The sequence below is a fragment of the Podarcis melisellensis genome (genome assembly GCF_964234715.1).
Source record: "Podarcis melisellensis genome assembly, chromosome: 11".
In the NCBI taxonomy this organism is placed as follows: Eukaryota; Metazoa; Chordata; class Lepidosauria; order Squamata; family Lacertidae; genus Podarcis; species Podarcis melisellensis.
In genome coordinates, this window is record NC_138543.1 from 31,571,034 (window position 1) to 31,584,143 (window position 13,110).

General features: G+C 39.5%; 1 protein-coding gene across 1 annotated transcript in view; it reads left to right on the top strand.

Moving 5' to 3' along the window:
* Positions 1-13,110, top strand: part of EDIL3 (EGF like repeats and discoidin domains 3) — a 221,698-nt gene that overhangs the window by 94,296 nt on the left and 114,292 nt on the right. Inside the window, exon 3 of the mRNA XM_081930173.1 lies at positions 3,022-3,051. Within this exon, the coding sequence (XP_081786299.1) occupies positions 3,022-3,051 (30 nt within the window). The remainder of the gene's footprint in view (positions 1-3,021; positions 3,052-13,110) is intronic.

Here is a 13,110-nt window from a genome sequence, read left to right on the forward strand (position 1 = left end):
CAATCAGGTTGGGGGAGGCGGATTCCTTTCTGGACCTGTCAACCAATGACCCAAAATTGCTCAGTGAAGGCTCCAACCTGAGGGTGGGTGGGTGGAAAGCTCTCAAAGCAAAATGGCTGTGAGATCCAGGGAAAGCAGCCTTATATAGGCTTTCCCGTTACCTCTACAGCAAGGGCTCATGGGACAGCTTTTTCCCATGAACACATCACACAGAGAAGATACTGGGCAATCTATGGGCCACAGAGCTTATTGGGCACAGAATGGGGCTTGTTACATATGTTCTTCATCTGCTTATATTATGGCTATATCTCCTTCCAAAGTATTAATGGAAGAGCTAAATACTGAGAATGCCTTTAGTCAATATTGCACTTCTGTGAACCACTAATGAAAATTACTTCTCAAACCCCTATTAAAATAATGCACATCATTTTAAGCATGCTTCCAAGATAAGACAGGGCAATTTGCCACCTGCAGCTATATTGGGTTTTTGCTTTAGTCAGTTTATAATGCAAATATATATATATTAAACTACTATAGTGTGTGCTATTGATTTTAAATAAAAGCTGATCCCCATTTCTCTCACACATCAGAACATTTATTTATTGTACAAATGAAAAATTCTTATGAAATTATTTAACATAATGGGGCAATAAATTCAATGAGAATAATAAGTATTTAATCATTAATATTCTAAAGTTTCCTTTATGGTCTGCTGGCACTTAATAAAGATATGGATGTGTTAGAGACCCTAATTGACTTCACAGCTCTCGTATACTGAATTAAAAACTGCACAGGCGTTGTTTTTTGGTCCGTATCTGGCCACTGGTTTTTAATGTAAAAGACACAGGAGTTTGCAAGCTATTTATATATAAAAAACACCTTTAGATGAACTATACAGCTAGGAAATCTTGGAAGATCCTGACAGTCTTATGACGTTTTCTCCTTCCTCTCTTTTGTGTGAATTTAATTTCTTGCAAAGTACCATTCATTTGACTTCCTACAGATATTCTGTAACAGAAGGGATGGTCACACATTCTTGTAAGGCAGAATGAAGTCTGAGAGGTGACCTTCACATCTTTGCACACACTTAGCACCGCCACTTTCTAAAATAATATGCAAACTGAAACACAGTCATCCTTTGAAAGCTGAAAGTAGTGGACCTGCAAGTGAACTACTAACTCAGTGGTCTCCCTACCAGAGTTGAAAAAGATAGTCTCAGATGTGGTGCTGAAAACTCACAGGGTGTTGGTCCTAGGGAATATCAATATCCATGATGAGGCTGACAGGTATTTTGGACTTCAGGGCTGCCATGACAATAATTTGGGCCTGTCCCAATATGTTATTGACCTAATACGTGTGGCAGGACACACACTAGATTTAGTTTTCTCAGCTAAGAAGAAAGAGAATGAGAAAATATGGGTCCATGAGGTTTCCAACATCAGCCAAGTCTACCAATTCCATCAGTGAGATGAAGTAGTAAACTTTAGAATAATAACAATAACGACAATTTATTATTGTCACCCATCTGACTGGGTTACCCCAGCCACCCTGGGCAACTTCAAACACACTAAAACACAGTAAGACATTGAATATTAAAAACTTCCCTATACAGGGAAGGGCAAAAGAGGGCAAGGAGACAATTTTGATTTACCTTTCTGTTTCCGTCATTCATTGGCTCGGGTCTAAGTTATTTTAAACATTGGTTGCCTAGCTACTATTGATTATCCTTATTTATTTTCAGAATTCTTATGCCTTCCCATAACATAAAAGCTCAGCCATATGCTATCTGGACAGTGGAATTGTGTGAGGTCAGTTTGGCGGATGCTGTGTGTTACTCAGCTGCCTGTCTGAATAGCAAATCACAAATCACACTGGTGTTTTCTCTCTTTCTCTCTCAACCATTTGAAAACAATTGGATCAAAAGTGATTGGAAGCCTGAAAGCAGGCCAGACAAAATTTCATCAGCCTTCATGGTTTCTTTCTGATATTTCCAGGAAAGAATGTTTCCCTGACATGCAATTAGAAGTAACCCCAGTGACCAGTACAATTGTCATGTGTAATAATATATAGAACTGTGAATTGAACTGCCTAAGAATTATATACATGTAGCAAATGCAATTCAGATTGTATAGGAAAGTTGTCTGGCCTTAGCAATGTTGTGTTTTAAAAGCCTTGAGAAGAACACACAAAAACCAAGCCGGAAAGAAACAGAGGCAGACTTCCTTAATTGTAGTTGGGTTTTATGCTAGGCTGGACAGCGAACAAACATGCATCATCAGTTCATCAAAACTGCCTTAGAGTGGGGGTGAGAAAACTTTTTCATCCCAAGGTCCACATTCACTCATGGGCAACCTTCTAGGGGCAAGAAAGGCCAAAGGATAAATGGGAATAGGGCTGTTACCCTTGTACACTAAGGTACATTCCAGAAACACAGAATTCAGAAGTCTCTAATTTCCCCTAATATAATGAAATACCCAGAACAAACTTAGTTGGTCTCTAAGGTGCTACTGGACATTTTTTTTTTATTTTTATATATATTTCGACTGTGTCAGACCAACACGGCTACCTACCTGAATCTAGAAATCTTGTATGTTATTGTCACAGATAAATATATATTTCTGCACACTTTGCCCAGGTAGATTCATTTTTGCAAGCATTACTTGGCTGCAGAACTGCATTTCAAAATTCAGAGGAGTGCAAATTTTGAAGGAAGGGTGAGGCATGTGGACTGAGAAGAGAGGCGTGTAGCCTGGACAGATGTAACCCAATAACCAGCTGAGCTCTGCCACCCCACCCCACCATCTGCTACTGACTGTACCTCAAAATATACTTAAAATAGCATTGGAAATGGTTTTTCAATGAATGCATGCATTTATATAAAACTTACACCTTGCGCCTTTGTTTTAATTACAAATTTAAAAGGTTAGAATATATTTGTAAATAGGATCCTGTGCATTCAGATTCTTTGAGTTTCTTCAGTGTATTTATAATTTTAATCTCTTTTCTTTCTTCTATTCACAGTGCTAGATGAAGAAGAGCCAACATCAGCAGGTGAGAAACATATATTTTAATCAATTTTACCCATTCTGGAATAAGTGATTTGCTTCAGTCATAAACCTGCTTTATTCATAAGGAAATTCAGGCTGCAATCCTAGTATATTCCCTGCTTGGGAGTCAGTCTCATGGAATGCACTTGAATTTACATCTGAGCAAGCATACATAAGACTAGGCTGAAACTGGATTAGTTCTAATTCAAACTTTAACCCTAATTGCCACACCTCAATAGTCAGGAAGGAATTTTATCCCAGCTCAGATTGACTAAGGATCTTGCCTTTTTGTATATGTGGAAGGTTGCCTCTCTGTGCAATAATTACTTGCCACCATGGGGTGTTGTCTTTTTGTGATGTTTGTAGATATGGAAGAGTTATTTTCCTGATTGCATGTCATTATGGAGGGTGCTGAGAAAACCACAGTCCAGGGGGAGGAATAGTAGTTCCAAACTTGGACAAAAAGGAGACAAATAACAATTTGTACATGACTGTTTGGTATAGTAGCTTCTCACCTCTGCTAAAGACTGGGGGGCGGGGTTGTAATAGTGTGTGAAATCCATCAGTAGGATGCAGATGCCTTGATGCTGGCTGTGCATTGGGAAGAAAACCCACCATAATGGAATATGAATGTGTTTGTGACTTAGAGTCTATAGTGTTTATATGAGCACTGAATAGAATCTTACAGTATGAAGGAACCAGAATCATTTTATCTGACCACATGATGCACCCGTACAGTAGACCTCTACCATAGGTTTTTCCTGGACTTGGGTTACTATAAGTTTATAGCACCAGGCGCCAAAAGAATGCAATAGGTTTGATCTCTGACACTGTTAATGTGGTTTCACTGGTGAGAACAAGGCTGGATACATAAACTATTTACAAGTTGGATGGAAGAAAAAAATGTAGCTGGATGCATACTCTTTCATATGCTGGCCAGAGAGAGAAAAACCTAGATGCCATTGGGTATGAATCATGTTGACTTGACTTCCCAGGGAGGGGAAGCCAATTTCTGCAAACCTGCTTCCAGAAGCTTCTCTCTGGATCCAACTAATTTTCAAAATACTCTTTCAGAATGTTAATATTAATCACCAATTTCTTAATAGACCATCGGCATAAGCCGAAAAACAAACACAGGTGCTCATTCCATCATATTAAAAAGAAATGAATACAAATTGTCAGATCATCAATTGCAATGAAACACTGAAATATGCTTCTTTCATCTGTGCTCTTATTTTGGAAGGTGTAAACACATTCATAAGTATAAGGCTACATAAGCAATTTCTCACATGAGTAATCCCATTATATACAATGGGATTGTTTCCATGAACCGCTGCTCTCCCAATGAGAGCATCTGGCATCAAAAGTATAAGGGCATTTCTTACTACCACAGAACTAATACGGCAGGATGATAAATCTGCCAGAAGCTTCATCTTTGTTACCAATTTGATTACTTAAGTGCTGAAATGTTTCCTCTATAGGACATGTAAGCTGCGTGACATTGGAACAGCTTTTGTGTTAGCAGATTTATTTTGCAGCTGTGGAAAACACCATGCATGTGATTTGAAGGGGAACTCTCTTAATATGGTTGTTTTTTAACTTGATAAAAAGGCCAGGCAGATTCCATTTAGAATAAAATTCACACAATTGTTATATGCCACCCTCGGATGTTGTAAAACTTAGTACTCTGGTCTAGGGAAAAGATTTAATGGAGCTATTTACATTTTCAAACATCAATAAAAAGGAATGTATCTATTTGAATTGTGCCTGTTGAGTGCCTGAACCACTACCAGAAACATTGGATTACTTTTGGTAATGCAAGTGTAAGTGTAATCTTGTGAAACATTACACATGGGAATTTCTCCACATCCCATATGAGTTCATCAATAAAATGCACTACCCAACAATAAAATGAAATAAATAAAATGCACTACCAAACAATAAAATGAAATAAATGCTGCTATGATATTTCTGTCCCTTGTCTGCAGAATTCAACTCTGGGATGTTTGCCAAGCACCAACTTTGTCGCCTTTTCAGTGTCAGGCAAAAACGTTTTTATTCTCCCAGGCATTTGGGCACTAATAGTGTTACGCCTTTGGGTGGCTTTTGGCTATTTCTGTGTTCATCCAAGTGTAGAGTGGGGAAAGGGTATTTTCATATTTTTAGGCAGGATTCAACTGACCTGGTACAGAAGCCAGCACAAGGACTCCTGCTAGTGCAATGAAGCTTTCCCCCTCTCCTCCCCAGTGCCCCACCCCCCAGTCTGCTCTGAAGAGTTGGGAGAAACTTCAAAAAACTGCATGGGGGTGGTGAGCAGGAAAGGGGGAGATCTTTCCATCTAGCAAGCAGCAATGCTTGCACTGACGGGATGACTGCCTTAGCACTGCGTTGAATTCTACTCCCTAGTCTTTAATAGATTAGTGTGGATGAATATTTTTGTTCCATTGCTTTTAAAATATGTAGTTGTGATGAGTAGTAGCATTGGATTCCCCCACCCCACCCCCCACCCGGCAAGTCACTTTGGACTTTTTTGGTCATGAATCATCAATCAGCTGAAAGAAATAACACAATCACAACACTGATGCCTCACTTCATCCAGCACTAGTAATGAGAATAAGTTATTCACTACTTCTTTGGGATCTAATTCTGCCCCCTTCACCCTTCCTCCATTTCTTTAAATGAAATAGTAGTAGTAACAACAACAACAACCTCAGTGATATCCCTATCATTGCATGTGACTAGTGTGTTCAGGTGTTCATTCCAGTTTGTGGAATGGCAGCCTCAGCACCCAATACCTCTGGCACCAATATCTGCCCTGGACCCCTTGCCTCAGATGACACTGTTTCCACTTTTTCACTATTATCCAGAGCACCTAATGCAGCATTGCTCTGGGGGCATTGCAGGAGATTTAAAGAGTTGAGGCCACTTTCCCACAATGACCTGGAGTGATGTCATGATGAGTACTTGTGCTCCGTGAGGAATTTTAAGTGACAGCTTGTAGCTGCTTACCACTACCAAGGGCAATGTTTATCTGAAGCAATTTGGTGACCATAGAAGTAAAGACCTGGCTGCTTCCAGGCTGTCACTATTTTGCAGGTGGGATTCAGTCATATACCAGCAAATGGAAATTGCATAATTAAGGTGGATTTGGCTTTCTTGTGCAACAAACTAACTTCTTAAGAAGTTAATGTTTTGCAGTAAGGATAGTGATAGGAAAATGCACTGGGAAGTGTGTGATTGCTTGACATGATGTTGCATAATTTCAGTGGGGAAAAACCAGGATGAATGTTCAGTAAACATCAGACATCATAGACCCTCCATGCAAAATTTGCAAAACCAAATCAGGACGAACATCACCTGGTCAATTGGAAGAGCCCCCCCGATTTGCATCTAGGGAAGGGGACTAACTCAGCAACACTGAGCTAGGCATTTGCAGCATATCACATTTTCTGTTATGACAATAATATTTCCTCACTATACTTCTCAGAATATCTCCCAAAAGCTCATTTCATTTATATTAATTTGTCAGGTTATAATGCTATCCATCATGCACTCATCCTCAATTGCTTTGAGTACAACTTTATGGATTTGTGATTGGCTCCACACAGATATCTGTGGAGATGCTGGAGGGGGGGGGCGCAAGTAAGAGTTTCCATTTATTATTGGCATGAAATGTAAGCTATAAACAAGCCCTAAGTTCTGCTTACCAAAATGAATGAAGGTTGCAAAGAATCAGTGGTTTTTGTATTGCATTCATAAATGTTTTTCTGTTGATTCTCAAGGACATCCTTTGCAAGCATCCATTGGGCATGGCATTAGCACCAATGTTTTAAAACGTCTTGTTGAAATGTTACTATATGAATATAACATTAAATTAGTAATCAAATCCTATTTGTATGTTTTCTTTGCAAAGCAATTACTGCACGGTTTCTAATGCTCTGCATAAATTGCGACCATTTTTAGGAAAATGTTAATTTATACCGCAGAATGACATGAATAATTTTAGATATATGGATTTTTAGAAAATGTTTATCACTACTATTTCTTTTTTGCTTTAAGATATGGCCAGATGTTATTGTTTTGAAAGTTAGAGGTTGGAATGTTTTTCTATAGTAGTTTTGATACTTATTTGCCAGATTGCATTGACATTTAAAACCTTTGCAGCTTCCACAGAGCAGATAATCTCTTTCTATAATAATTGCTTGGAGAATGAAATAGTTTAATTGTTGAATGAAAATGGCATTTTGAAAAATAGAATTTGTAATGGATGTAAAAGGCTGCTCCAAAGTCAGACGTGAACGCCAAAATTCTTGATTGCTTCCCTCAAGTGTGTGAATCAGAGCCATAGACTAAATACTTATTGATAGCCAACATCTTTGCAGATTTTAATTAGTATAACATCCATTGGTTTATAAGAGCCACTTGCATATCACAAGCCAGGGATGATCAACTTTTGTATACTTTATTTTCCGGGCCATGCTTTATTTTTTAAAAATAAAATCTACAACTCACTTCTCAGCTTAAAATTCTCAAACTGAGGAACAAAATCGAAACAATAGTTTAAATATTAAGGCCACAATCATAAAGTTGGCCCAATGCCAGCTAAGGGGATTTAGGAAAAGCCACTCCACTGGCAATGGGGAGCTCCACTAGCACCCCCCAAAGACCTCAGCGCACCCACAGAAACTTCTATAGGTGCAGATGTATCACCAGCTGTAGGGCTTGAAAGGTAGCATGCCAAGGCAGATTTCAGAAGGTCATAGATGTCCTTTGTTGCCCCACCACCTCTCCACTGTTGGAGAAATATTGGTGTTCAATACCGAATACCTGGTGGGTTCAGATTGGCTGGCCAATAAGATCTAGACTCCAGTTGTCAGTCAAACAGGATGCTAATTTAGGCATTTCAAGGTCAGTGTGGCACAACCTCAATGACTACGTAGTGGACAGGTGACACACCAAATAAGACCAAAGCACAAGCATTTATACACTTACAAACAAAGGGAAGCAAAGGAACAATTATGTCCACATATCACACGACTTCCTTCTACTAGCGTCTATTGGTTTAATCACAAGGCACTACAACTTTCTTATCTTTCCCTCCTTCCTTTGTCCTTAACAGTTATAGCAATAGCTCCTGCACACATGTTGTTCCCTCCTTCTCTCATGGTTCTAGCCTTCACTTGCTCAGCCCTTCTCACACACATTTCAACCTTTATGTATATAATATCTATATATATTTTCTCCAGCATCACCACCAACAGATGGAAAAGTATACCAGCCCTGGAGTTGGTGTAGTAATCAGAAATGGCTCACTGAGTAGGGCAGAGCTGCTATGCTTGCTTCCCTGTGGATGTTTGTTGTTTACCAAGAGGGAGAGGGGCAAGGCAGTGAGGAGGTTGATGCAGTGCAAACACACTGGCAGGAGCACTGGATTGACTTTACTAACTTCCCTGCTGCCTTGCCCCTCCAAATCCTGGTAAGCAACAGTGACTGTCCTGCTGGGAAGCTAGTGTAGCGAGCCACTTTTGGTAGTGATTTCGTCATCCATTGACATCAGTGTTAGGGGAAATGGGGGTGCAGAGACAACAAAAACCCTAAAACGCCACCCCTCAAATGACTTCCACCTTGACTGGAACAATCCATGGGGCTTAGGAAATGGAAGTTCCTTCATCATAGGATTTCCCACCCACCCACCAAGTCCACATCCATACCTTATCATCGCCTAGTACCACTGCACTCCCATGCAAGCTTACCTGTGTATATGTAACATTGAGCTCAGCAGACGCATTTAAGATTAAGATACTCTAAATCAATAAATAATCTGAACAAGCAGAGGGACAATTTATTATATAAGCTTAGTAAGGTGGCTGCTCCCAACTTTTTACAGAACTTGGCCTTCTGTCTTTCTTAGAAGTAACTTTTTATGTTTACTAAAACATTTTAATGGGAAGGCATTCCCAAACGAGATTGGCTAATAAAAGGAGACATTTATTTTTCATACATTTATATACTGCTTAATGCCAAGAGAGTCCCTAAGCAATTTATAAACCTATCAGACACAATAGACAGATGACAAACTATGAATGTTAAAAACTACAGAAATGAAAAAGACAATGACATCACTGAAATGCCAAAACAAACAAACAAACAATGGCACATTTTGAAGACATCGGGAAGAGTTTGGGTCCCTGACAAACAAACAGCAAGCACATGTGAAATAAATTTATTTTTTTGTAATAAAAGGGGAGAGAGAGGAAAGAGGAATGGTTGACTGTCATTTCTGGTTTGAGCTTTACTACTACTTTATGAACTATATCAGGATGTTGTTGTCGTCGTCATTATTAGCAATCCTATAACCTCTAACATTATGGAGCCGATTTTGGTATGGCATTATCAGTTAATGTTTACAAGAAGCAGCACCAAGAGATTTCTTGAAGTTAAGCATAGAAGAAATAATGATAGGATGTTGTGTTACTATCCATGTTAAAGCCAAACATTAGAAACACTTAAGAATGATCCTGAGATTATGTGACCACCCATTATTCCCCTTTAATGCCTCATAATTTCTTCCACTGGCCAAGGTGTTTTGGAGCCAGGTGATATCTTTCCTCATTGGCAAATGCAGTGGCAAAACAACACCTGTGCAATTTGCAAAAATAAATAAATAAACAATAAAATTCCCTGCATATTGAAAAGGTAGAGGTTATTTTACCCTGTGTTACTTTCCAATAGACAGAGCACAATTTTTTACATTCAGATTTCCTATTCCCACCAGGTTCACTAAATCAACTTGCCTAACATTTGCAATTTCCTTTTTTGTTCCTTTCTTCTAAAATGGCATATTCTATTCTTCTGTGCCTGGAGCTGTCTCGCTAAGTTCTGCTCTGTATATTTTAATAAAACAGAACTGAAGTGCACTTCTATATCTGGGGCTTTAATGAACATTGGTGCTTAGAGGAAATTGGGCTAGTGTAATAAAAATAACACTGGGTACCAGGTGGCAGAGCGAGTTAGTGCATAAGCCTCTCACCTCTAAAGGCTACAAATCTCACTTAGGTCAAGAAGACAAATTAATTAGTGTTTTGTTTTTCTGCTGCCTTATTTCTCTACCAATTGTTCCTCTGCGGTTTCGTCTGTTTTTGTATTGTTTGCTTGTATTGTTTTGTTTTTGTTACAATTACCCTCCAGCCCTGATCACTTGTTTTCAGGATTAGGCAAAACATAGGAATAAGGAAGTTTCAATTAGCCTAGCCCTCTAGTTCCTATCCAGAGGTGATTGCAAAACACCTCTATAAAAATTGTGTAGAAAATGTGACTAATCTTTCCTTTCCAAATGCAAGTAATGTTTCAGAAGTGCCTCTTGTCACTTCCGTTCATATGGATGCAACAATACATTCAGCCCGCAGTTAATGGAGATATGTCTAAATTGGTTTCTCCTCCCATTCTAGATTTTGCCTTTCCCTTTCCCTTGCATTTAGCTAAGACAAAATTTCATGTGTTTTTAAAATTCTGTTGTTGTTTCTTTCTTCAAACGGAACAAACATAAATATATAATTTACCATTTTAATTTATTTTTAAATTAATTTTTAAAATAATTTTATTTTATATTTATTTTTAACTGTGATGTTGCACCTTTGATGATATGCTAAATGGTGGCACCAGCAAGAAAAGGTGTGGTGTAGCACAAAAAGGCAAAATGTATTTTTTGGGAGGCAAGCTTTGTCCCCCCCCCCCAATTACTGATAAAAAGAAGGGAGGCAATACTACTTGTCTTGAGGAATGGACACTTTTCCATTTTCTCCCCACTCTGAAGCCATCTGTGTCATTCTCTCTCTATAGACACATGCATACTGGCAGGGGAGATATTTCTCTCATCACCCCCACAAAATAAGAATAAGAATAGGAATAATAGGCCTGCATTTTTCCAAGGAATGAAAAACACATGCTAACAGCATCTAAACCCCTTCTCCCTAAATCAATCATAATTGTGATCCAGCTGTATTTATTGAAGAAAAATTGTAGCTGAGCTTTGTGACCTGAAATTAGCTGCTCTTACTTTCCTTGAGATATGAAGACTAGCCCATTTATGGTGGTCACCCCGTTATTGTTAAGAGAATTTTGTACACAGACACCCAGAAAGCTCTCAGAATATCTTGATAGAGAGAATGCCGGTAGTTGGTTAGTGTCTTTGTCTAGTGAGTCAAACAAAAGATGCCCTGGGCACTGCTGTTTTCAAACTTCTCTCTTTAAAGTATGTTTTTTCTGTCTTTGCATTTAAAATTGAGCTGTCTGAAGGTTTTCTCCCTGAGGTCATGGAGAGCCATTGTCAGTTAGAACACTGGTACCAATGATCTGACTCTGTATAAGACAGCTTCATGTATGAGGAACACTTTACAGGGTTGCATTTTGCTCCGGTAAGATTACAAAGAACTCAAATGCTCTAAAAATTTTCCAATTAACTTTAGTAGGAGCTTGAGAGAGAGCCCAAACCAGGGATGGGAGAGAGACCTCAGGTCCACCAGAAGTTTTTGGACACCACTTCTTTCTCACTCTTGGCCATTGGCTAAGATAGTTGGGCCTGAAGTTGGAGTCCAACATAAGGTGCAGTGCCAGAGGCCCTACCAGCATTCCCTAAACTTTTCTGTGGCATAGGTTTGTGATTATTTGTGTGTATACCACTGCTTAGTTGCAATGAACCATAGGCATTGCTCTAGGTTTTCAGTGACAAATGAGGTGCTGAAATGGAAAGATAGGAAGCAAATGGAATTAAGTATCTCAAAGTGCAAGGGGAAATGTTAAAATAGAACTAAATGGATTTCTTTCCCTTGTGCTTCTAGTTATTAAGCTCTGTCTCTTCTGTCACTGATTGGATGTCCACTCCCATCCAAGTGAGTTTCCTCCTACATTATGGCCACTGTGTTCCCTTCTTACAACTAATCCTCTATCTTGGGAGAGAAATGACTGTTAAACTCTCTGATGTCCGAAGCAATCTGCTCTCTGGCTTCAGCCAGAAGGATTTGCCTGTCCCTGTAAGGGATCAGGTAATTGGATTGTCTGCGTTGCTGATTCTGTGATTTCTGTCCATATCCTAAAAGTGTTATTTTGCAAAATGTAGTTGAGGGGAGAGAGAAAGAAATGAAATAAATGTTCAATAAATGAGAGTGTTAGGTGAGAAGTCATAAGCATAGCAGAGGTTAGTTACCCACTTTTCTCAATGTCACATGTAACTGAGGTGTAGATTGTTTCCCTGAAGACATTTTGGGACTTACATTTAGGAAACTGAACAGGCTGCCTCTCAAAATTACCAACAGAGACAGGCAACTCAAGTCCAGATATTCTAGAAGTCAATAGTAGCTATTCAAATATGGCTTTGATGTGGAATTACCGTATTTTTCGTCCTATAGGACGCACCTCGGGTTTTTTTGGGGGGGGGAAATGAATAAAAAAAATTATCCCCCCCCAGCCGTGCCTGCCGCCCCAAGCCTTGCGCACACCTGCCCGAAGCACGGGGCACCCTCCGGAGGGCTTTGTGTGCTTCGGGCGGCAGCTGCCGCCCTAAGCCTCGTGCGCCCAGCAGGACCTCCCGCTGGGCGCACAAGGCTTGCGGACACTCACCAGGGCTGCAGGCTGCTGCCCGCAAGCCTTGTGAGCCCACGGGAACTCCTGCCGGGCTTGCAAGGCTTGCAGATAGCTTCCTGAAGCCTGGAGAACGAGAGGGGTCGGTGCACCGATGCCTCTCGCTCTCCAGGCTTCAGCGAAAGCCTGCATTCGCCCCATAGGACGCACACACATTTCCCCTTAATTTTTGGAAGGGAAAAAGTGCGTCCTATGGGGCGAAAAATGCAGTAAATGAAACTCATATTTTTATGTAGTGAAAGATATTTGTTTGTTTATTCCACTGAATCCTGTGCTTGGTTTGGTTTATAGTCCATTGAAAAATCTATAATACAATGCAAGCATTTTTTATTTTAAAGATGCTATTAAAACAATGAAGCAAACTGACAGAATAAAACTACATATTAAGACCCAGAAACCATTGTAAAAAAGATGCACTTATCTTTTA